General features: G+C 43.4%; 1 protein-coding gene across 1 annotated transcript in view; it reads left to right on the top strand.

The window, feature by feature from the left end:
- LOC123759259 (glutamate receptor ionotropic, delta-1-like) overlaps nucleotides 1-26,848 on the top strand; it is a 63,265-nt gene that overhangs the window by 12,295 nt on the left and 24,122 nt on the right. Inside the window, exons 2-4 of the mRNA XM_069334776.1 lie at nucleotides 8,766-8,950; nucleotides 17,143-17,379; nucleotides 17,770-17,948. Of these exons, the coding sequence (XP_069190877.1) occupies nucleotides 8,766-8,950; nucleotides 17,143-17,379; nucleotides 17,770-17,948 (601 nt within the window). The remainder of the gene's footprint in view (nucleotides 1-8,765; nucleotides 8,951-17,142; nucleotides 17,380-17,769; nucleotides 17,949-26,848) is intronic.

Raw genomic sequence — 26,848 nt, 5'->3', positions numbered from 1 at the left:
TGTGTGAGAGAGAGAGGGGATGGATGTGTGATAGAGAAAGAGGATGTGTGTAAGAGAGAGAGAGGATGTGTGTGAGAGAGAGAGAGGATGTGTGTGTGAGAGAGAGAGAGGATGTTTGTGTGAGAGAGAGAGGATATTTTTATGAGAGAGAGGATGTTTGTGTGAGAGAGAGAGGATGTTTGTGTGAGAGAAAGAAAGGATGTTTTTGTGAGAGAGAGAGGATGTGTGTGTGAGAGATAGAGAGGATATGTGTGTGTGAGAGAGAAGATGTGTGTGTGTGTGAGAGAGAGAGGATGTTTGTGTGAGAGATAGAGGATGTGTGTGTGAGAGAGAGGATGTGTGTGTGTGAGAGAGAGGATGTGTGTGTGTGTAAGAGAGAGAGGATGTGTGTGTGAGAGAGAGAGAGAGATTATGTGTGTGTGTGTAAGAGAAAGAGAATGTGTGTGTGAGAGAGAGAGATTATGTGTGTGTGAGAGAGAGAGAGGATGCGTGTGTGTGTGAGAGAGAGAGGATGTGTGTGTGTGTGTAAGAGAGAGAGAATGTGTGTGTGAGAGAGAGAGAGATTATGTGTGTGTGAGAGAGAGAGGATGCGTGTGTGTGTGAGAGTGAGAGGATGTGTGTGTGTGTGAGAGAGAGAGGATGTGTGTGTGTGTGTGAGAGAGAGGATGTGTGTGTGTGTAAGAGAGAGAGAGGATGTGTGTGTGTGAGAGAGAGAGTGAGGATGTTTGTGTGAGAGAAAGAGACGATTTGTGTGTGTGAGAGAGAGAGAGGATGTGTGTACTCACCTAGTTGTACTCAACTAGTTGTGTTTGCGGGGGTTGAGCTCTGGCTCTTTGGTCCCGCCTCTCAACCGTCAATCAACAGGTGTACAGATTCCTGAGCCTATTGGGCTCTATCATATCTACACTTGAAACTGTGTATGGAGTCAGCCTCCACCACATCACTTCCTAATGCATTCCATTTGTCAACCACTCTGACACTAAAAAAGTTCTTTCTGATATCTCTGTGACTGATTTGGGCGCTCAGTTTCCACCTGTGTCCCCTTGTGCGTGTGCCCCTTGTGTTAAATAGCCTGTCTTTATCTACCCTATCAATTTCCTTGAGAATCTTGAATGTAGTGATCATGTCCCCCCTAACTCGTCGGTCTTCCAGCGAAGTGAGGTTCAATTCCCGCAGTCTCTCCTCGTAGCTCATACCTCTCAGCTCGGGTACTAGTCTGGTGGCAAATCTTTGAACCTTTTCCAGTTTAGTCTTATCCTTGACTAGATATGGACACCATGCTGGGGCTGCATACTCCAGAATTGGCCTGACATATGTGGTATAAAGTTCTGAATGATTCTTTACACAAATTTCTGAATGCCGTTCGTATGTTGGCCAGCCTGGCATATGCCGCTGATGTTATCCTCTTGATATGTGCTGCAGGAGACAGGTCTGGTGTGATATCAACTCCCAAGTCTTTTTCTTTCTCTGACTCCTGAAGGATTTCCTCTCCCAGATGATACCTTGTATTTGGCCTCCTGCTCCCTACACCTATCTCCATTACATTACATCTGGTTGGGTTGAACTCTAACAACCACTTGTTCGACCATTCCTTCAGTTTGTCTAGGTCTTCTTGAAGCCTCAAACAGTCCTCTTCTGTCTTAATCCTTCTCATAATTTTGGCATCATCCGCAAACATTGAGAGAAATGAATCTATACCCTCCGGGAGATCATTTACATATATCAGAAACAAGATAGGACCGAGTACAGAGCCCTGTGGGACTCCACTGGTGACTTCACGCCAATCAGAGGTCTCACCCCTCACCGTAACTCTCTGCTTCCTATTGCTTATGTACTCCCTTATCCACTGGAGCACCTTACCAGCTACACCTGCCTGTCTCTCCAGCTTATGTACCAGCCTTCTATGCGGTACTGTGTCAAAGGCTTTCCGACAATCCAAGAAAATGCAGTCCGCCCAGCCCTCTCTTTCTTGCTTAATATGTGTCACCTGGTCATAGAATTCTAATAAGCCAGTCAGGCAAGATTTACCCTCCCTGAACCCATGTTGTCGATTTGTCAGAAGTCCCTTCTCTCCAGATGTGCTACCAGGTTTTTTCTCACGATCTTCTCCATCACCTTGCATGGTATACAAGTCATGGTATATGTGTGTGAGAGAGAGGATGTGTGTGTGAGAGAGAGAGATGATGTGTGTGTGAGAGAGAGAGAGAGGATGTGTGTGTGAGAGAGAGGATGTTTGTGTGTGAGAGAGAGAGAGAGAGAGAGAGAGAGAGAGAGAGAGAGAGAGAGAGAGAGAGAGAGAGAGAGAGAGAGAGAGAGGGAGAGAGAGAGAGAGAGAGAGAGAGAGAGAGAGAGAGAGAGAGAGAGAGAGAGAGAGAGAGAATGTTTGTGTGAGAGATAGAGGATGTGTGTGTGAGAGAGAGGATGTTTGTGTGTGAGAGAGAGAGGATGTGTGTGTGAGAGAGAGGATGTGTGTGTGTGAGAGAGAGAGAGGATGTGTGTGTGTGAGAGAGAGAGAGGATGTGTGTGTGAGAGAGAGGATGTTTGTGTGTGAGAGAGAGAGAGGATGTTTGTGTGAGAGAGAGAGAGGATGTGTGTGTGAGAGAGAGAAGATGTGTGTGTGAGAGATAGGATGTGTGTGAGAGAGAGAGAGAGAGGATGTGTGTGTGAGAGAGAGGATGTTTGTGTGAGAGAGAGAGGATGTGTTTGTGAGAGAGAGGATGCTTGTGTGTGAGAGAGAGAGAGGATATGTGTGTGAGAGAGAGAGAGGATGTGTGTACTCACCTAATTGAACTCACCTAATTGTGCTTGCGGGGGTTGAGCTTTGGCTCTTTGGTCCCGCCTCTCAACCGTCAATCAACTGGTGTACAGATTCCTGAGCCAACTGGGCTCTATCATATCTACATTTAAATCTGTGTATGGAGTCAGCCTCCACCACATTACTTCCTAGTGCATTCCATTTACTAACTACTCTGACACTGAAAAATTTCTTTCTAATGTCTCTGTGGCTCATTTGGGTACTAAGTTTCCACCTGTGTCACCTTGTTCGCGTCCCTCCAGTGTTGAATAGTTCATCCTTGTTTACCCGGTCGATTCCCCAGAGAATTTTTTAGGTTGTGATCATGTCCCCCCTTACTCTTCTGTCTTCCAGTGTCGTAAGGTGCATTTCCCGCAGCCTTTCCACATAACTCATGGCTCTTAGTTCTGGGACTAGTCTAGTAGCATACCTTTGGACTTTTTCCAGCTTCGTCTTGTGCTTGACAAGGTACGGGCTCCATGCTGGGGCAGCATACTCCAGGATTGGTCTTACATATGTGGTGTACAAGATTCTGAATGATTCCTTACACAGGTTCCTGAACCCCGTTCTGATGTTAGCCAGCCTCGCATATGCCGCAGACGTTATTCTCTTTATGTAGGCTTCAGGAGACAGGTTTGGTGTGATATCAACTCCTAGATTTTTCTCTCTGTCTGTTTCATTAATTACTTCATCTCCTATTCTGTATCCTGTGTCTGGCCTCCTGTTTCCACTGCCTAGTTTCATTACTTTGCATTTACTCGGGTTGAACTTCAACAGCCATTTGTTGGACCATTCATTCAGTCTATCTAGGTCATCTTGTAGCCTCCTACTATCATCCTCTGTTTCAATCCTCCTCATAATTTTTGCATCGTCGGCGAACATTGAGAGTAACGAATCTATACCCTCTGGGAGATCATTTACATATACCAGAAACAGTATAGATCCATGGACTGACCCCTGCGGGACTCCACTTGTAACGTCTCGCCAATCTGAGACCTCACCCCTCACACAGACTCGTTGTCTCCTGTTGCTTAGGTACTCCTCTATCCACCGGAGTACCTTCCCTTTCACTCCAGCCTGCATCTCCAACTTTCGCACTAGCCTCTTGTGTGGCACTGTATCAAAGGCTTTCTGACAATCCAAAAATATGCAGTTTGCCCACCCTTCTCTTTCTTGCCTTATTTTTGTTGCCTAGTCGTAGAATTCAAGTAACCCTGTGAGGCAGGACCTGCCATCCCTGAACCCATGTTGATGCTGTGTGTGAGAGAGAGGATGTTTGTGTGAGAGAGAGAGAGAGAGAGAGAGAGAGAGAGAGAGAGAGAGAGAGAGAGAGAGAGAGAGAGAGAGAGAGAGAGAGAGAGAGAGAGAGAGAGAGAGAGAGAGAGAAAGAGAGAGAGAGAGAGAGAGAGAGAGAGAGAGAGAGAGAGAGAGAGAGAGAGAGAGAGAGAGAGAGAGAGAGAGAGAGAGAGAGAGAGAGAGAGAATGTGTTTGTGAGAGAGAGGATGTTTGTGTGTGAGAGAGAGGATATGTGTGAGAGAGAGAGAGAGAGGATGTGTGTGTGTGAGAGAGAGAGGATGTGTGTGTGTGAGAGAGAGAGGATGTGTGTGTGTGAGAGAGAGGATTTGTGTGTGTGAGAGAGAGGATGTGTGTGAGAGAGGGAGGATGTGAGAGAGAGAGAGAGAGAGAGAGACAGAGGAGTACTTATTTACGACTCTTTCCCACCCTTTATTATCTTGTTCATCGTTTTCATGTTTGCCCAATTCCTTCTTTCCTCCAGTATAGTTAGGTCTTGTTCCCTCAATTTTGTCAATATTAAGGGAATATGCCTTGTTGCATATTTTGGATCTTTTTAGTTTTTGCCTCGTTAGATATGGGTTCCATGCTGGGACAGTATACTCAATAAAAGGTCTCACAAAACACGTATGCAGCACTCAGAAGGATCTGTGTCAAGGTTCGTGAAGGATAACCAGACTTGGGCCGGTATTGCATACGGTACGATATTCTTCTCGTGTGTACCTCTGGTGTTAAATCTCGAGATATATCGAAGTCTTTCTCTTTTTCAGAAGTTTGAACTGGTCTTCTTGCTCCAACTGCTACCATCTTAATCTTGAATTTGTCAAAATTAAAATCAAGTGGCCATATCTACAGACTGCCTAGTTTATTTTCTAATGTACTGCAGTCCTCGTCAGTTGTGATTCGCCTCATTAGTTTAGCACTGTCAGCATACATGATTAATAATTAGCTTACTTTCTCTGTTAGATTTCATATATATATATATATATATATATATATATATATATATATATATATATATATATATATATATATATATATATATATATATATATATATATATATTTATATATATATATATATATATATATATATATATATGCAAACAAGCCTGAATGGTCCCCAGGACTATATACAACTGAAAACTCACACCCCAGAAGTGACTCGAACCCATACTCCCACAACTGGTATGTACAGGGACGCCTTAATCCGCTTGACCATCACGACCGGACAAAAGGAAGTGATAGCCGAGGCTATATGAACCACTTCCCCGCCGGCACTCGGATGGTAATCTTGGGCATAGCATTTTATCAAATCACCTCATTCTTTGGGGCACACGTGAGGAACACAAATGCAAACAAGCCTGAATGGTCCCCAGGACTATATACAACTGAAAACTCACACCCCAGAAGTGACTCGAACCCATACTCCCACAACTGGTATGTACAGGGACGCCTTAATCCGCTTGACCATCACGACCGGACAAAAGGAAGTGATAGCCGAGGCTATATGAACCACTTCCCCGCCGGCATTTGTGTTCCTCACGTGTGCCCCAAAGAATGAGGTGATTTGATAAAATGCTATGCCCAAGATTACCATCCGAGTGCCGGCGGGGAAGTGGTTCATATAGCCTCGGCTATCACTTCCTTTTGTCCGGTCGTGATGGTCAAGCGGATTAAGGCGTCCCTGTACATACCAGTTGTGGGAGTATGGGTTCGAGTCACTTCTGGGGTGTGAGTTTTCAGTTGTATATAGTCCTGGGGACCATTCAGGCTTGTTTGCATTTGTGTTCCTCACGTGTGCCCCAAAGAATGAGGTGATTTGATAAAATGCTATGCCCAAGATTACCATCCGAGTGCCGGCGGGGAAGTGGTTCATATAGCCTCGGCTATCACTTCCTTTTGTCCGGTCGTGATGGTCAAGCGGATTAAGGCGTCCCTGTACATACCAGTTGTGGGAGTATGGGTTCGAGTCACTTCTGGGGTGTGAGTTTTCAGTTGTATATAGTCCTGGGGACCATTCAGGCTTGTTTGCATTTGTGTTCCTCACGTGTGCCCCAAAGAATGAGGTGATTTGATAAAATGCTATGCCCAAGATTACCATCCGAGTGCCGGCGGGGAAGTGGTTCATATAGCCTCGGCTATCACTTCCTTTTGTCCGGTCGTGATGGTCAAGCGGATTAAGGCGTCCCTGTACATACCAGTTGTGGGAGTATGGGTTCGAGTCACTTCTGGGGTGTGAGTTTTCAGTTGTATATAGTCCTGGGGACCATTCAGGCTTGTTTGCATTTGTGTTCCTCACGTGTGCCCCAAAGAATGAGGTGATTTGATAAAATGCTATGCCCAAGATTACCATCCGAGTGCCGGCGGGGAAGTGGTTCATATAGCCTCGGCTATCACTTCCTTTTGTCCGGTCGTGATGGTCAAGCGGATTAAGGCGTCCCTGTACATACCAGTTGTGGGAGTATGGGTTCGAGTCACTTCTGGGGTGTGAGTTTTCAGTTATATATATATATATATATATATATATATATATATATATATATATATATATATATATATATATATATATATATATATATATATATATATATATATATATATATATATATATATATATATATATTGTGACGGGAAAGTGTAAGAGTGTAGATGTTTGTTAGTCCTCCAATGGCTGGTGGGAACCACTAGTTGTTCGACATTTGCCCAATCGTCATCCTCCTTCAGCTTGCTGGGTCTATACCTGCGGTAGAGCAACTGATTCTCTAGGAAGAACCCAGGGATACTGTCAGGTTGAGTCTCAGCCTGGAAGAATAATGGTGTTAATGATAGATCTTCCCTCTGTAACTTACGGAACTCCAAACTAGTAAGATTCGGTGATAGATTCTGAGGGTCTTGAGGGACAGCGGTAGCAGTAGAGTCAGCTGGTTGCGGTCGTGCAGCTTGTGCACGGGTGGTCACCAAAACCGGAGGAGAAACTTCCTCACTTTCTTGGACCTCTGCTGGAACATACTTAAAAATGGGATTGTCCACTACAGAGTTACACACCTGGGGTTTGTCCATGATGATCAGGTTGGACGGTTGCAAATCTTCTGCCAAGTCGTTGCCCAGGAGAAGTTGCACTCCAGACATGGGAAAAGGTTTTTCCCTGATGGCGACTTGGACTTCACCGGTCACAAAAGGACAATCCAGGTGGACTCTGGCGAGTGGATACGGAGTGGTAGCAGTGAGGTCAGTGATAAGGACGGTTTTCCCGGTGTAGGTGATGTTAGGCACAGCTGATTTCAATATTATTGACTGAAGAGCCGCTGTGTCCCTCAAGATCTTCAATTTGAAACGTCCCTCCGAATCTGTACCATTGGTAGAGACAGTTCCAGGATACAGGTGTTTGCTGAAGAGAGAAAGATCATTAACAGGAACACCAACATTCATCACAGGCTTACCGGACTTAGGAGGAGTCGGTTTGGGTTTAGGAGTTTCATTGCCTTTGTATTGGGCCTTCCTACATCTATTTATGGTATGTCCATAGAGTTTGCAATACTTACAATACAATTGAGAGCTCGCTTGATCGGCACTCACTTTATCATAACTATACCAAGACTTCTTACTGGATGGTGGTTCTGGTGTAAGCCGGTGGATGAGGCTGTCGGTGTCAGCTGACATTTGACAGTTGTGTAATTGTTTTTTTTATTTAGGTGCTACGGTGGCAGCTCACGTTCACGTGGACTAACACACTGGTGAGCGCACCTTTGCAGGGCAAGATGCATAACCTTCATACTATATGCACTTTGCCGGTCGACAGAACCTAACGAGCTTTGCTGCAGAGGAGCTCCAGGAGTCCCTCAGGAAGGCAAGCAACGCCCTCCACCCCACACAGAAAGCTCTGGGTAGTTAAACAAAGTCACGGCAGAAATGCGATGGGTTCTCTTAAACTCGTGCCCAATAGGCAAAAATGCAAAAGGCTCCATTGTCCTTCTGCAGAGCACAAGCCACATGTTCACCACGACCCCAAGGGTACACAGAGACTACTAAGACTCGCTAACTTGTGGCACCTCTCGGCAAACCCGGTGTTGGACACCATTTCCCCGTGTAAAGAACCAACCAGAAAACTTATATTATGTCAGTTTCCCTGTGACCCCAGGGACAGGTACACCAGGCGTCTTGTGACTCCGGGTCATTAAAGAAGAACACCTCACGGCAGCTTCGAGAATATGTCTTGTCCTCCTGCCTTCCCCAGGCTGAGCAGTTCAAACGTCCTCTCTTCGTCAAAGCTCAACCAGGATTCCCGTATAAGTGTGTTCGCTCTTTGCCGTTGTTGAGGGCTACATATGAGAATGTAGTTGACCAATACATGTGAGTGTATCTGTGTATGTGTATGTTAATGTTTTCTCGGATGAAAACGTTATGTACCTGATTATATTTACCTGATTTACCTGAGGGCAGTAACCCTAGTGGCCTCGACGAAGACGGAAAGCCGGCGGCTTGTCGAAGGTCCTCCCATTAATGTTGTTGAACATACGTGTATGCTTTTAAATATTAACTTTCCTAGTATCTTCACCGATATTCACAAAGTGTTTTGGCGTGAGAATTATGGTCTTTTCCGTCATAAACTTATTAGCACTGAAGTTTCGTGGACGTCGGATGTGAAGGCAGCATTTCTTCATGCCCCCCTACATCAGGAGAGCTGTGGCTGGCGCTGCTGGTGAGCGTGGTGGTGTGGAGCGTTATATTATGGTTGCTGCAGAAAGTATGGCACTGGCTGGTGGGAGGGCGTGAGGTCAAGTTCCAGAATGCTATCATGTTCGGCTGGGGCTCACTTGTCGGGCAGCCGCCTCTTGATCCTTCCACCAATGTCTCAGGTCAAGTAGGTGATCATTCGTACTCGCACACCCCGACCTCATAAATAATCGCCAAAGAATCCTGGATATACTTGCTCAACCAGTTGGGCAGGACGGTAGAGCGATGGTCTCGCTTCACGCAGGTCGGAGTTCAATCCCCGACCATCCAAGTGGTTGGCCACCAATTCTTAACCCCCCCCCCTCCTTGTTCCATCCCAAATGCTAATCCTGACCTCTTCCCAGTGCTGTATAGTCGTAATAGCTTGGAGGTTTCCCTTGATAATTCCCTCCCTCCTTAATGTATTTGTCAAACCGAAATTTATGAATGAAAACTCTTCACACACAACCTGTTCTGAAGCCATGTTAATGCCATCCAGTGGCTGACCACAGATGTGGTCATCAATTTTAAACTGCTGTTTATTCAAAATACGAATTTTCTCAAATATAATTTAATATTATTATATATTAGTATGTTATTCATATTTAGGCATACATTAGTTTAGGAGTTTATGTTCTTATGGCAGTTATTTTTGTTTGTAGTATTGACAGAATTTTGTTTCAAACAGCAATCTGTCAACAGGTCAGGCTCGTTAAAGCAGCGGCCATCCCCCAAGATGCATTTATCTATTTTAATAATGTTTATTAAAAATAGTCATGTTCTCACATATAAATTATGATTATTATATATTAAAATCTTACTATATCTTGAAGTTATCCTGAAATGATTTTGAGGTTTAGCGTCCTGGCAACTCGATCCTTGACCAGGCCTCCTTTTTGTTACACACCCCCAAGGAAGCAGCCCGTAGCAGCTGTCTAATTCCCAGGTACCTATTTACTGCTACTTGAGCAGGAACATCAGGGTGAAAGAAACTCTGCCCTTGTGTTTTCGCCTCCACCAAGGATCGAACCTGGAAATTCAAGACTACAAATCCCGAGTGCTGTTCACTCAGCTGTCAGGCCCCTTGCAGGGAAGACCTTGTGGATTCTCACTAGACATCTTAATAATTTCTTCTCCTACCACCCCTATACTTTTTTGTTATGGATTTTGTTACATTGTGTTACAATTTACAGAAGCACACACACACACACACACATATAGCAATCATTGTTCGAAGACCTCATCCAGCTCTTCAAAGGTGGTGTATCTACACAAGATACAACAATAATTTCCTCTCTTGGTCGCAACATTTAGGCACTGGAACAGAAACTGGCCGCTCTTGAGTCTCTAGTTTGCCCAATGAGTTCCTAACCCACCTTCTTTAGGAACTTAAGTACACATGTACCCTAGGCGCCCAGGGTTTTAGAGCTTATTGGCTCGAAACCTGTAACAACATTCAAAGACCCTGTATTTATTAGTTTTCTGAATCTCCCTGAAAGTGGCGGCCCCTCCACCCTAGCTGTAATGTGAGGTAGATAGGTATCAGCCAATGTCGACGCACATGTGTAGTCCTACATGACCTATTTACCATTCCTCCATGGATGCAGGGTAACTCCATCTGGGCGTTTGTTACTGTTGTCAGGTCTGCTCAACTGAGGTTCCCTTTTTGCTGAACATCCAGCTGTAGTTAAACTTTGCTTGATGAGGTCATTGACGGCTTCATGTCTGGCAATCTTTCCTTGTGGCATACGACAGATGAGACCATTACTACCGTATTGGTCTGCCGACGCATAGCCGCAGATACACCGGTGTTCAGGGGCGATAGGGAGGGCAAGGCTCAAGGCAACACCAGTAATTAGGGCCCGATGGTCTAGGCGGCTGACCGAGGCGGAAATGGGATATAGCCACCAGGAAGTCCCCAGCATGGGGAGCTTGTATAGCTGGGAGGCGTGCCTTGTATTTCCCAGAAGTACTCCAGCAATGCTGTGACAATGTTCTCCACTATGAGGATATCCCATTTCGCCTGTTTGCCGTCGTTTGGAAAAATTGGTCTAGTAAGAGAGTTGGGAAGATTGTCCCACTGGCCGGCTCCGTCTGTGAATTTTAAATCATAAATTCCAATGGAATCTCCTAGGTATTCTGGTAGTATCTCATTCACTAATTCACAGGTAGCACTGGCCGAGTATAAGAATACCTGCAATGATAAATGTGTTGCCGTGCGAATACCTATACCCCCGAGTCTGACTTGGGGCGTTGCTTGGTCCCATTGGTCATCTTTCAGAAAGAAGTTTAACACTTTCATGGTTATTGATTTTATGAGTGCCATATTCTGTTAATTTTGGACTGTCGAAAGAGGGATCACACCTTAGGAAATAGGTAAGCCTGGGCAAAGCCAGGTACTTTTTGAGGAGGTACAAAGCATCGTGGGCATCCAAAGATCCTATTCTTTCCTCCATCCTCCTCAGGTCGTTCAGCTTTTCTTCGAGGATTACCTCAATGGCGCTCAAGCCCAGAGGTGCCCCTAGCAGCACATTGTTGGTGGGAGCAATCACTGGGGTCCCTGTCTAAACAGTTTTTATTGCATATATGATTAGTTGGCTGGATGAAATGATTTCGGACTTTGATGGATTGAGGGTGAGTCCTAGCTCCTCTCCCTTAGATTTCACTACCTGTAAATCCCCTAGAAGGGACTCCTATGTCCTAGTCAGGCTTCCATCGTCCTGGAACCAGATGCTGAGTTCGCTGGTCAACCTGCTTGTGACCTCTTTAGCAGCCATGCAGAAAAGGAAAGAGGCATGTGGGTTTCCCTGCTGGACACCTTCTGCAGAAACAACTTCATGTTCCCCAAGCATAAGTGTCAATTCCTTACTATATTCTGCTGAAACGAAGTTGAGTAGAGAAGGATAGCTTGTTCGAACTGCTTCCAGTACCACATCCCATTTTACCTGGTTGAAAGCTTTTTTTAGTCTTATTTAATTAATGCATTATTTTCTGGGAGGCGACTAATATAGGCTCGTGCTGCATGAGCTGCTGCTTCACAACCATAGGGGACACTAAAATCTAGTTGATGGGGTCGAAGCATCATTGCAGCTACCGTGCTGATGATTCTGACAGTTGCCCTTGCAACGAGGCGTTGAAGTGTGTTACCCACGGCAATGGGTCTGACTCCATCATACTTCTTATGGGCACAGAGGGATGCTCCGAAGAAGAAGGGTTTAATTGTATCTGGGATCATCCCAGAGAAGCAGTTGTTGTTAAACTTCGTGACCTCTGAAAGTAGTGTCTCGGCAACTTCGCCGAGAACTGGCTTTGCCATTTTCTTGAGGTGTGTGGTCTTACCCCAGTGTATCCCCCTGCTGAGCCTGGCGGAAATGAGATGATGGTTTTGTGTACCTCTGACGCTTGAAGGAATAGAGGTCCCATGTTTGGGACATTTGTGTCCCAAGCAGTGGGTTCTCATGGTAGTCTAGGAGGGTTCTTCTCTCTCAGTGAGTCGGCAGTTGCGGTGTTTCTATGTGGGATTGTGTTTTCAATGGTAGGTATCCTATTTGCCCCTACTGTGTGCCCTTCTTCATTTGTTTGTCTTCATTTCATGACCGTTCATTCATTCATGAGATCATGAAATGGAAATGAGAAATGGGTACGCTGCTTTTGGAATGTGGGGAAGAGTTCTGGTGGTGGATGCTTTGATTGGCCCCCACGTCATCTGATGACAGGATGTTTGCTGGGATGTGTGGGGCTGCCTGGGGGACCTGTGGGCCTTCTCTCTCTACAGGTACCGTCCATGAACTCTCACAACCGTTGTCTGCGTAGGGGTCCATCGCGCCTAAGGCAGAAAACTTCGCCACAAACCCAACACGTTCCTCCGGGTGCATTGTTCCCAGGACTGTGGTCTTAGCTGAGGAGTTCTTCGTTACTTGTAGCAGTGTTCCCCCGTCCGTCGGGCGAGCTGAGACATAAGCGGGCCCTGGGCGGGCTTTGGGAAGGCGGACACGGATGGTTGCTGGGGGGAGGGAGGGGTTGCTGTCCGTCGCATTCACGACTCATATGAGTACATTTGTATCTTCCTCCTTTTTGTAAGGAACCAGAAGTCCTGATGTGACCTGTGCCATTCCTAGGTGCCTGGAGGGTAACACATCTCTCCAACAAGCACTGTGTGGGCTGTGAATGGGTGGCTGTAAGACCCCGGGTTAGTGTTGGCGGGGTGGAGAGGCAGGAGGTACAGTGATGGGGTGAGACTGGCGGGGAGGAGAGGTGACCGGGCACCGCTCGGCTCGAGGGGAGGTCATGGTGACACCTAAACACTGGTATATTTGTTTTTGTATATCATTGCACAATGGCGAATGAATCATACACTTGGAATCTGACACACTGAGCTCGATGAACTCAAAACACGATTGATGATTTTCCAAGAGTCAAGGTTCCATTTTTTGTCTTTCTTCAAACATATTTATATAAACACTCGTTGGCACACGGGTGATCCCCCCCCTCCCCCTCGCCTAACTGCACAACAACAACAACAACACCCCCTCCCCCCCACCATACCTTGAGGTTACCTTGAGGTGCTTCCGGGGCTTAGCGTCCCCGCGGCCCGGTCGTCGACCAGGCCTCCTGGTTGCCGGACTGATCAACCAGGCTGTTGGACGCGGCTGCTCGCAGCCTGACGTATGAGTCACAGCCTGGTTGATCAGGTATCCTTTGGAGGTGCTTATCCAGTTCTCTTTTGAACACTGTGAGGGGTCGGCCAGTTATGCCCCTTATGTGTAGCGGAAGCGTGTTGAACAGTCTCGGGCCTCTGATGTTGATAGTTCTCTCTCAGAGTACCTGTTGTACCTCTGCTTTTCAACGGGGGTATTCTGCACATCCAGCCATGTCTTCTGGTCTCATATGATGTTATTTCTGTGTGCAGGTTTGGGACCAACTCCTCTAATATTTTCCACGTGTAAATTATTATGTACCTCTCCTGCCTGCACTCAAGGGAGTACAGTTTTAGGCTCTTTAGTCGGTCCCAATAGTTTAGATGTTTTACTGAGTGGATTCTAGCAGTAAAGGATCTCTGCACGCTCTCCAGGTCAGCAATTTCTCCAGCTTTGAAAGGGGCTGTCATTGTGCAGCAGTACTCCACTTTAGAGAGCACAAGCGTTTTGAAAAGTATCATCATCGGTATAGCATCTCTAGTGTGAAATCTAGAGCACCATCACTGTAGGAGCTCCACGATGGTGTCGGTATGGGACTCACTTCAGTTACAATGATTCCACACAGCAAACCCACCTGTTTGATGTGGTTTTGTTGAGATGGTCTACCCTAGGCAATTCCCGCCTCTCTTGCACCTTCCCAGGATATTCAAATAGCACCTTGTGAAGGCTAGGTGCAGTAAAATATATATTTTTTTTTCCCATGTGGTTTTTCCGCATACTTGGATCAGTGTTTTTGTGATCATTGTTGCATATCGAAGAAAAGCAGAACGACCTGAGGAGGCTGGAGGGAAGAACAGGATCCCCACGATGTTTCGTATCTACTCACACGGTGCCTGGCTTTGCCCAGGCTTATCTATTTTCTAAGGTGCGCTCCCTCCTTCGACAGTCCAAAATTAGCAGAATATGATGCATTCCTAAAATCCATAAACAATAAAGTGTTAAACCTCTTCCAGTAATATGCCCAATAGGACAAAGCAACGGGGGTATAGGTATATGCAAGGCGACACAGTTAGCATTGCTAGTATTCTTATCCTCGACCAGTGCTACAGGTAAATTAGTGAATGAAATTTTACTAGAATACCAAAGACTCCATTGAGATTCATGATCCCAAATTCGTGGACGGAACCGACCAGTGGGACAACCTTACCAATCTTACCAACTCTCAACCTTGACCAACTTTTCCAAATGACTGCAAACAGGCCAAATGGGATAGCCCCATATTGTAGAACATTGTCGCAACATTGCTGGAGACAGCTTCTGGTGAGGACAAAGTGTGCCTCCTAGCTGTGCAAGCTCCCCATGCTTGGGACTTCCTGTTGACTGTCCCTAATTCCACCTTTGGGCACTCATCTCGATCATCGGGACCTAAGTATTGGTGTTGCCCTGTGCCTTGCCGCCCCATCTCCACCAAACACGGTTTATCTGCGGCTATGCGTGAGCAGACCAATACGGCAGCGATGGTCTCATCTCTTGTAAGTCACAGGGAAAGATTGACAGACATGAAGCAGTTAATGACATCATCAGGAGAAGTTTGGCTACAGCTGGGTGTCCAGCACAAGGGGAACTTCAGTTGTACAGACGGGACAACAGCCACGAACGCCCAGATGGAGTCACCCTGCAGCCATAGAGGGATAGTAGACAGGTCGTGTGGGAATACACATGTGCGTCTACATTGGCTGATACTTATTTACCTTACAGAACAGCTGAGGGGGGTGGGGCAGCCACCTTCAGAGAGACCCAGAAAACTATTAAGTGCAGAAACCTAGAACGTTGTTACAGGTTCATGCTGATAGGCTCAGAGACCTAAGGCGCTTGTGGTAAATGTGCACCTCAGTTCCTAAAGCAGCTGGGTGAGGAACTCATTAAGCAATCTCTGGACTCAAGAGCGACCAGTACCCTGTTCCAGTGCCTCAGTGTCGCGATCCAGAGAGGAAGTGCTTGCTGTATCTTGGGCATGCATTCACATCCGAAATGCTGGATGAGGACTTCGAACAGTTATTGTTATATGTGTGTGTGCTTTTTTGTAAACTGTAACACAAAGTAATAAAATTAATAAAAGGAAAAAAAAGAGAATAGGGGTGGTAGAAAAAAATATTGAGGTGTTCAATGAGAATCCACAAGGCCTTCTCTGAATACTCAATGTTTTCTTCTTCGAGACTATGGGTCCATACAGTTGCACCAGAGGTGGTACCCCTAAATATATATATATTTATATTTTGTCAGGCAATGGAGTGACTTGAACCCACGTTCAGATTTCCAGACACCTGCCCCAACTGACTCAGCCATTGTGGGAATTTACTTGTGGAAGGAAATATAATTATATAAATGTTATTTGTTAACTGATTAAGAAATTATATTTCACTAAAATTTCAAGCGGACTGTATACATTTTAATTTTAAAACAGTCGACTGTACGTTTATACTCCACACAAATATACCATATACCCACAAAACTTTGGCGTTTCGATTATATTAATTAGGGTATTTTAAATAAATTAGTTTATAAATTATTTAATTATGTAATCGACTTTAAGAAATAAATATAATTTGATTTATGTTAACATTGAATTAAAGGTCTTAGCTGTAGGTGATGTTAGAGCTAAGACACATTAATGACGTGAGCCAGCGTCTCACCAGTTGACATGTGGCTATGGCCGCTAGACCTGGGCACGATCAACAAGCCTTAATCTTGATAATAGCAAACACCTTGGCATTTTAGATGCTGGACCTCAGCCTACCAACAAATTAAAATATAATTTTGTCGAGGAACGGAACATGAATAAATCAGTATTTCAATGGATAAATTTAGGAGTTCTGCACTCACCCTGCGGGACTGTTATTCACGTTATTCGAAACGTTCAGTAAATTCATAAAAAGTGTAATGCTTTCCAATTCGAACAAGTATAACTTGGAACAAATATGGTTTAATTGGATAAATCCTTTTCCAAATAAACCAAGATGCACTAGTCAAGGGCATAGAAGCCCTAAACAAGAAAAACAATCAACAATTGTATCTTGATAATTAATAAGAAATTAAAGTTTAAATAAAATATTATAAATATTCAATTCAAAAATTACCTTCTAGAATCACTCAATGGTTTAGGTATGTTGATTATATTTTGTGTATTTGGCCTTCAATTATAAATTCAGATAATTTTTTAACAAAACATAATGATCAATTACCTCTCTAAAAATTATTATAGAAACTTTAATTTATATACTTTTGGATATCCTTATTCATAGTAAATATTTTTCACGTAAGTGTAGTGCAGACAAAAATCCTATATATAATTTGTCATATGTTCATAATTTCTCTAGGCAAAAATATAATGAGAAACAAATAATTGTTCCTTCTTTGTATCTAAGAGCTCTACGAATTGTTAGCCCAGAATTCTTAGAGGAAGTGCTTGAAAATATTAATTCTACTGGTCTCAGTTAAACTTTGTTATCCAGTAAGTTTTTTGGAAGTTTGCCACAGTAAAGTTCAACGTACAAATCATAATAAATTATGCAAAGAAAATTCGCCTCCAAAATGTTATACTTAGCACATTTTTCTGAGTTCGAAAATATTCCTAAAGTTCTTAAACTTTTTGAGCTACATGTGTTATTTAATTATGAAACTACAGTCTCTATTTGCCCAACAGTTGCTTGTGGGATGGTGGTTGCTGTTTACTCTGGTCGTGACAACTGGGTACGGCTCGTCCCTGGTGGCCCATCTCACAGTGCAGGGAACGTCCAAGCCCCTGGAGACCATGGAAGACATCCTGAAGCAGCACAACTGGAAGTGGGGCACAGAGAGGAGCCTTTTTAAGGGCGCGGTCATAGAATATTTTTCCAAACACAATGACCCGGTGGTCAAGCAGATATATCAGGGGGCAGAGGTCAGTCACAACTGTATCCTAATAAATATTTTGTTTAGCACTGTATTGTTTCCAAATAATTATATAACATTTACTGTTGCATAGATTTAATATACTTTTAATTTTATTTCGTGAGGAATCCCTAACAAAATTTTATGTCCCCAAAAATCATACCAATCTTCCTGGGTTCTAAAGATAAGAACATTATATGCCAAAATTTTAACTAGGTTCCATCGGAGATGATACACGTCGATTCGTAAGTCAAGCAAATAAGCAAGTTATAAAAGGATGCACATACTCCCTATCTCCTGAATATCTTTGACAGCACAGATCATATGGGCATAATATGACTAAGGTATATTGCAAATATCCAAACCTAAAATAATAGGTAACCAAACGTTCATCCATCAGGTTCTAGATTCAGACAAGGCCCTGGAGAAGGTATTGGCCGGGCACTACTCCCTGATCGTCTTCAAGATCTACATTAGCGTCATTGTCGCCTCTCGTTACACCGACGCCCGCGGACACACTCCCTTCTACATCAGCAACAAAGGAATATCTGTATTAGCTAACTTAGGTTGGTGCTTCAGGTGAGCAAATCGAAACTTTTCTAGTACTGGTGAACGGAAATGATGGTGCTGCAGGTGATGGTGCTGTTGTTAGTGGTCTGTGATGGTGCTTCAGCTAATCGTCATCGGTGGTGGTGCTTCAGCTAGTCATGGTCGGTGGTGGTGCTTGAGCAAGTCATGGTCGGTGCTGGTGCTTCAGCATGTCATGGTCGGTGATGGTGCTTGAGCTAGTTGTGGTCGGTCGTGGTGCTTGAGCTAGTCATGGTCGTTGTTGGTGCTTGAGATAGTCATGGTCGTTGTTGGTGCTTGAGATAGTCATAGTCGGTGCTGGTGCTTCAGCAAGCCATGGTCGGTGCTAGTGCTTGAGCTAGTTTTAGTCGATAATGGTGATTCAGCAAGTTGTGGTCAGTGATGGTGCGTCAGGAATTCATGGTCGTTGGTGGTGCTTCAGCTAGTTTTGATCGGTAATGATGCATCAGCTAGTTGTGGTCGGTGGTGATGCTTCAGCTAGTTGTGGTCGGTGGTGGTGCTTCAGCTAATCAAGGTCGGTGGTGGGGCTTCAGCTAGTCATGGTCGGTGGTGGTGCTTCAGCTAGTCATGGTCGGTGGTGGGGCTTCAGCTAGTCATGGTCGGTGGTGGGGCTTCAGCTAGTCATCGTCGGTGGTGGTGCTTCAGCTTGTTGTGGTCGGTGGTGGTGATTCAGCTTGTCGTGGTCGGTGGTGGTGCTTCAGCTAGTTGTGGTCGGTGGTGTGAGAAAATCCCAGCATTTTTAATTCTTTTTTATTCTGTAAATACTCAAATATTTATTTAGTTTTTAATTGACTTTAATATGATATTTTATTTGATTAATTTTCTTAGTTAGTTTTAGTAATAAGTTAGTTAATTAGATAGTAGTAAGTGGACTGTATGTACTGATTCAGCTGCTTGAATTTATATCACACAATTGGAAGGACAATTTGTAGCTTAAACCACTTTGAGATGGCTACTTCATAAACCACAAATTGTTTACCTAGTCTTTGATATCTTTATATAAATTATAAATCGTGCCACATACGGTGGTCTAATCTACTATTATACCACAGTAATGAAATTTATAACTACTAATACTATGTCTACACGTATTGAACAAAAGGGGCCTTTGCTGTTCCTGTTGATGGGGCCTACCTTGAGGGCCTGCTAAGGCTGTGTAATTGTAGCATCAAAATTGGGTGTGGCTTTGTGCCTCTGAGTGCCACGTAATAGCGGCTGTCTGGAGGCCTACAAAGCTTGATGTACACCTACTTGAAGCAATTTCTAGAAATATATTGGGAGCCAGCTTCCTGCTTCACTAACGTCCCTCACAATTACCTGTTTGGGATGTAAGGAATTAATAAAGGTTCCCTAAATATATAATTACAGATATGACCTGTAATATGTGTGTGTAGAGCTGAGTACTTACTTGTTGGTGGGTTTTTCTCATGCAAATAACCGGCTACCTATCTATATTAAATGATGCATCAAAATAAAACAGAATACTAGGTAGTCGGATACTCAAGTGCTCCAGTTGTGTGGTAGAGGTGTTGCTGTGGTAGTTCTCTTGGAACAGAGTAGGTCTATCATGCGAGATTAGTGTCACAACTCTCAGGAGCACTCGTTTATTGTTGTTATTCTGTCTTTGTGACGACGCTCCTGAGGGAGACGAACTCAAATGTTTCGTGGTTCTATTTATGTTTAAGGAATAGAGTGTTAAGCTATATTCCTAGTGTTGGAAATTATATTCAGTTTTAGTGAACACTTTTTTATTAAGTATAAACACTAGACTGTTGTTTAAAAGAAATTAAAGTAGTAATAAATATGTGACGTCGATGACGTCACGGAATCACCCATTCTCTTTCTTTATGGGGTAACTCATGTTATTATGTGTGTTGGATTTCCGACATAATTCCAGGGGGGAGGAACATGGAATGTAGTCCTGGTAAGAACTGCGATCACTTTATTTCTCTCTTTCAGAATTATAGTGCTGCTTAAATTTTAGTTTGCATTGTTGAGCTGCAGTCCTTTGGGGACATATGTCCGGTACTGGCATTTCAGGTGCTGGAAGTCGTTGAACGTCTTCTTTTCCTGCCAGTTCTAAAGGAACTAATTTCTCTAATGTTTTGAGAGTAGTGTTGCCTCAGCATTGTACTTTCACTATTCTCAAGATGCCCTGGAGGTTTGGATGAACAGATACGATCTGGCCACTCTGAGCGTAGCCCATCGCTGTCCATCAGAACTATGTCACCAGGGTTCAAGTTAATTCTGTTGTAGGGGTTGTTTGCCCCATAATGATACTCTCTCAAAGCAGTAAGGTATTCTCGAGTCCATACGTCATTCCACCGACTTATCATCCCTGATAGATGTTTAAAACGTTGAACCAAATCACTCTCCGACATATGAAGGATCCTCTGGTTCCTCGTCCATAAGGGACACAAGGGTGGTGAAAGGTCTCCCATACATCAGATGAGCTGGACTTAATGGTTCACGCTGCAAAACATCATCAGAGAGGTAGGTAAGTGGTCGGTTATTAACTCATGCTTCTATCTCTATGGCTACGGTTTGGAGCTCCTGTAGGTTAATCTTTTGGGGGTGTAAGGTTTTCCGTAGAGAACGTTTCACCGTACCAATCATGCATTCACAGAAGCCTCCGTGCCATGGTGCTCTGGAAAGTGTGAATTTCCAGTGGCACTGCTGTTGATTTAGGGCCGTGCGTACCTTTGGGTGTGTCCAGATTTTCCTCAGACATGCTTCTCTTGCCACTAAGTTGGACCCATTGTCTGAGATCATTAACTTAGGACAAGATCTATGTGAAGCAAACCTGCGGAAAACCTGTATGAATGCCTCACACTCATATCGGGAGTCACTTCAAGATGGACTGCCCTTGTTGTGGCACAAGTAAAAAGACAGATATGGGCCTTTACTGGTTTTTTGTCCTTGGTGCCTGTTAGTGTTAGTGCTCCTGTGAAATCTACTCCAGTTGTCTGAAAGGGACAAATATGTACAACTCGTTCCTTTGGAAGTGGAGGAAGGCCTGGATATGGACACACTCTCGCATCGTATCTCCGGCAAATAACACAGGATTTAATTATTGATTTTACTGTCTGCCTACCTTGGTGTAGCCAGTACTCTTGTCTTAAGTCTGTGAGAGTATCTAATACCTCACCATGAAGAGTGCTGTATTTGTGTATGTGTAACACAATAAGTTTGCTTACTATGTGGTGACAAGGAAGCAATATTGGATTTTTTTCTTCCAGATCTATGTCAGCATGCTGTAAGCGGCTTCCGCATCTGATTATGTTATAATATTTGGTGTCTAACCAGAGACTCAGATCATTTTGTATCTTCTTAGGAACATTGTCAAATTCTGTCCAAATGTGTACGTCTGAGCTGTTTTGACCCAGTACCGTAGGGCACTAGGGAATTTATGCTTGATTCCTATTTTCTTTAGAAAATCAAACATTACTTGGGTAACACCTATTAGTTTGTTCAATTCAGAATACCGATTAGGATCAATTACAAAAGTCCGAGGTAGTTCTGGGTTCTCAGTGGGAACAGTGACATTGGTCACAATGACTTGTGGCTTTTGTTTAGGCCACTGGTCACTGACTAGCCACTGAGGTCCATTGAACCACATCTCCGCCTTTGTTAATTGCCGTAAAGTCAGGCCTTGGGAGAGATAGTCAGCTGGATTCTCTTTGGTGGGTACATATCTCAGTTTATACCCTGCCGACAACTCTCGTATTTCTTTAACGCAGTTACTCACGTAAGGATTTTTACAATTATTGTTTTTCACCCACTATAGGACTGCCTCATTATCTGACCATGCCACTGTTTCTTCAAAGTGTATGTTGCTTAAGGACTTGATCATATAATAAGCCAGTCTTCCACCTAGCAGTAGGGCTGTTAATTCCCGTTGTGGCAATGATTGTTTCATTAACGGCGCCGCTCTGGCCTTTGGTGTGAGCAAATTGGCTTGCCCATTTGAGACCAGGTAAGCTACTGTGCCACAAGCCTTTCCTGAGGCATCACAGAATACATGTAGCTTAATTTTTTTTTCATTCACTGTGTTCCAAGGGAACTTGACAGTCTCTAGGATACTAAATCTTTCACTAGCCCTTGCCACTTTTCTTGTAAGGTAGGTGTTAGAAGATCATCCCAGCCTATCTTTTGTTGCCAACATTCCTGCATTATCAACTTTCCATTAATTAAAATTGGACTTAATAGTCCTAATGGGTCGAAGGGTTTGCTGACTTGTGAGAGTAATTTTCTAATTGTTAAGTTAGTGGTATCTGGCTCCACCGACTTTATTATCAACTGATCTGTTGTCATATCCCATTCGACGCCTAGTACCTTTGTCTTCTCGGGTACCTGGTAGTCGAGAAATTCAGTTGTGATCAGTTGATTTAATTTGGCATTGTTGGAGATCCCACGACTGGAGAGGCATATTTACTCCCATTAATTCTCGATTGGCCTCGTAGTATATGTTCAGCAACTTACTCACACTGCTGGTTGTTCCTTGGAAATTGTCCACATACAAGTTATTGCTAATTTCTGTTTTATTTGGGCTATTGAACTTCTTCAAGTGCGTATCTAAGGTAGCTTGAAGCAGAAACGGTGAAGATGTGGCGCCAAACATAACAGACACAAAATGTAAGTGATTAATTCACTGTTTGGATTGTTAGGATCCTTGATCCATAGGAACTTTGTATAGTTACGGTCTTCTTCTTGGAGACCTTTCCTAAGGAAAGCCTTGCTGATGTCGGCCGTATAGGCGTAAGTCCCTATGCGGAACTTTAACAGCACGTCGTATAGCCTTTGTGTCAGGCTAGGGCTAGTCATTTAACGAAACACTACTCTGCCTGGTCTTAGCGCTGCAATTAAATACTATCCGTAGTAGGGTAGTAGCAGAATTTTTCAGTACAGGATGGTGTGACAGGTAGTGTCCTTCCTTTGGGTTATAATTAGTGACAATTTCGATAAATTTGTCATCGAGTTGCTTCTGTATTATTTCATGGCACAATTTCAAGTGCTCAGGATGTCTTTGTAAGCTCAACACCTGTGATCTTAATTGGTTTTGTGCCATAAAATGGTTGATTGGTAGCTGTGGGGTGATTCAGCTTCCATGGTAACCTGACCCAGTATTGATTATCTCTGTAGAGAACTGAGTCCAGGTATTGTTTGTAAGTCCAGTCACCATCTGGACTAGGTTGTTCAGGGACAATGTCGAGAGTTGCCAGGTCCCATAATTTATGTACAGGAGGATCAAGCTCATCTTCGTACATGTCTCTGATTTGTAATGGACACTGTTCTCCTAATCATGCAACCATTACTGGGTTGGCATGTTGGTGGTCAACAGGTACGGGTTGCATCAGAAGTAATACTGGGCCTGTTAGCAAATAGCCACCTGCAGATGGTAACAAGCTCATTCCCTGTTTCTCTTCCTTTCCCTTGAAAAACTTATGGTAGACATCTGATCCCATAAGGATTCCAATATTGGAGAGGTTATCTGATGTAATTTTGTCAGGCAATTTGATTCCCTTTTCTTTCAGGAATTTGGCTGTTGTCCCTAGACCATATACATACAGGTCTGTTGGGAATCTATCTACTACAAGAGCTTGTATCATTCGGACATAACCTCTTAAACGTACTTTGGGTTGTACTACCTTGAAGACTCGGGCTCCTGAGTTAGTCAGGAATCCTGCTATGTCTATTCGTGTCTCTCATATAGGTTTGAGTTTCAGGGCATCTACCTACTACTTTGAGATAGGTCATTTGGGATCCTTGGTCAAATAATCCACGTATGGTGACCTTGGACTTTCCATTTTTAATGATTAATTGAGCAGTGGGTAGACCTGATTTATGATCAGACCTTGTTGAGAAGACACTTATGTCAGGTAACACAGTACAAAGCTGTACTGAAGCAGAAGTTCTTTCCTCCACTTGTGGTTTGGGAGACTTTGTACTTGAGTCCTCACAAAATGCTGAATGGTGCTTACCCTTATTGCACCTAGTACAGGTGAGCATTTGAGTTGCACATGTATCAGGATTATGTAACCTTATACACCTGGTGCATCTACGTAACTCCTTGAGTCGTTTTATGCGTGTAGCACGATCGGGGTAAGCTTTGCAATGGTACATAGAATGTTGTTGTTCACATAACACACATGGTTACCAGACGTTAACAGTATCTTGGGAAGTCACCGGTTTGGGTGACGCATTAACTGTAGGTTAAGGGACCGGGATACCTGATCAACCAGGCTGTGACTCATACGTGAGGCTGCGAGGAGCTGCGTCCAACAGCCTGGTTGACCAGTCCAGCAACCAGGAGGCCTGGTCGACGACCGGGCTGCGGGGACACTAAGCCCCGGAAGTACCTCAAGGTAACCTCAAGGTAGGTTAGGAGGGACCAACTGCATATGTGCCCACACTGCCTTGTTTCCACTTTGGGGAGGGGAAGTTGTTTTAGATTTATTTTGAGTACTGTTTGCACTCTGTTGTTTACTATTAGTGGTAGACGAAGGTTTAGATGTCGCTTTTCCATCTGGGTTATCTTGTTGTCTTTTTATGATGGAACGCAAACCTTCGGATATATCCTTTACTGTCAGAGAAGATTTGTTATATAAAACAAACAACTTATCCAGTTCGTCACTGGGTAATTTGCGTTTCATATGGATTTGGATTATCCAGTCTGATTCCTCCAGGTTGACTTTGTTCTTAAGTGCCTTGAGCAAGGACTCAAGCTCCAATCTAAAGGCTTGGAGTGAGTCAGCTGTACCATCTGGAGGGTTAATTTCCAACAGCTTCTGAGTTAGAAGTCAGATAGTCCTTTCTGGCTTAGCATAATTATCTTTAAGGAGCTGTACTGCGTTGTTTTACCCATCATCCATGAAGGTCAGATTACATACCACCTTTAACGCTTCATTCTTTAAGACACCTTGCAAATATGTAAATTTTGTTGTCTTTGCTTCATTGGCACTAGAATCCACAGAATCGACAAATTTGTTCCAGAAGTTGTCCCAACTCTCGTCCTCTGTACCAGAGAAAGTAGGGAGACTGAGTGATAGTAATTTGACTTCTGGTTGTGTCTGGCTTTGGGAAGCTGTGGCTGCAGTGTTTGTATTGGCCTTATGTATGGTTATTAAATTGTCAAAGTGTTGTAACTATGTATGCATTGCATCTTCGTAATCTGCGTTTTCTTGTACTACAGCTTCCATTGCCTCTTCATTAATGTTGGTAGTTGCAAGGATATCCTGATATTTCAGGATTTGCATTCGCACATGTTGATATTTGGTCTATGCAACATCATAATGGCCTTCCAGTTCTACATAATCAACTGGAGTTTGATTACATAAATCCTCATATTTTTTGATCTGTCGGGTTAAGTGGCCCTTCATACCAGTGAGGGTCGCTTTTACATTTTTGGCAGTAGACATAATGGCTGTATTTGCTAGCCGTGTTGCAGATGTACTAGTGATAAGCCTTGTTGGATTTTGATTTGGACTGTTTCTGCCACTTGAGTTAGAGTTACTCGTTTCCGAACTAGAGCTGTTTATCATTTAAAAAATACACTATAAAATCATACACACTATAATTTGAGTGGTAACCTTGCATCAATGCTGGCATTACCTCAAGTTAGCTCCTCAATTATCACTCTTAGTAGGTAAACAGACACACAGATTAACACTCAATGGTGAAATGATTATAGTTAAATTATTGCTATAGTTATGGTAATATTATGTAGACAACACAAGTCGGGTTGCCATGAGTGCTGTGTAAAAATATGTACTTGCTAGGTTGTAACATATGTTCAACTCTAGACAAGTGTAAAATTCTTACCCTTACACCAGGTTAGCACAATAAATTAGACAAGGTTGCTGTACAACACCAGCCTAAAATGTCCTACCCTTGTGCAAGAATTAGTTTTAAATAATGTGACATGCAGTAATTGTTACAGTAATGGTGCAATATTAAAAAGTAATGTTTATATAAACACTTAAAATTTAAAAAATCATATACATTTATGAGTAAATTAGCCTCTTATCAACCTCTTGTAATGTAGAAGCACAATTGTTCTTTTGGTACAAGCCTCGGAACAATAATAGTTCTTGTTTTAAGTTCTGTTTACTATTTGCCAAGATTGAAAAAGTTAGGCTAAAAAAATGTTAAATGTATAGCAGTGTCTTCCTGCTATAATTAATGTATATGTAAATATTGCACTAATGTTATGTATATAGATCTTAATCAAGATCTTATATCAAGGTTCAAAGGACCATAGGGAGCCGGTCGGCCGAGTGGACAGCACGCCGGATTTGTGATCCTGTGGTCCTGGGTTCGATCCCAGGGGCCGACGAGAAACAATGGGCAGAGTTTCTTTCACCCTATGCCCTTGTTACCTAGCAGTAAAATAGGTACCTGGGTGTTAGTCAGCTGTCACGGGCTGCTTCCTGGGGGTGGAGGCCTGGTCGAGGACCGGGCCACGGGGACACTAAAAAGCCCCGAAATCATCTCAAGATAACCATAATTTATTAATCTGAGAACCAGTGTATTCCTAGATTTATTGAACTACTGTAATATTCGGTTGTTGAGGACCATAATTTATGTGGGAAAATCCTAGCAGCTTTAATTCTGTAAATACTCAAATATTTATTTATTATTTAATTGACTTTAATAGGATATTTTATTTGATTAATTTTCTTAGTTCTTAGTAATAAGTTAGTTCATTAGATAGTAGTAGGTCAGTAAGTAAGTGGACTATATGTACTGATTCAGCTGCTTGAATTTATCTCACACAACTGGAGGGCCAATTTGTAGCTTAAACCACTTTGAGACGGCTCCTTCTTAAACCACAAATTGTTTACCTAGTCTTTGATATATAAATATAAAAATTAAATCATACCACATATGGT

The sequence above is a fragment of the Procambarus clarkii genome, chromosome 32 (genome assembly GCF_040958095.1).
Source record: "Procambarus clarkii isolate CNS0578487 chromosome 32, FALCON_Pclarkii_2.0, whole genome shotgun sequence".
Taxonomy (NCBI): Eukaryota; Metazoa; Arthropoda; class Malacostraca; order Decapoda; family Cambaridae; genus Procambarus; species Procambarus clarkii.
This window is presented reverse-complemented; position numbering and strand designations above follow the sequence as displayed.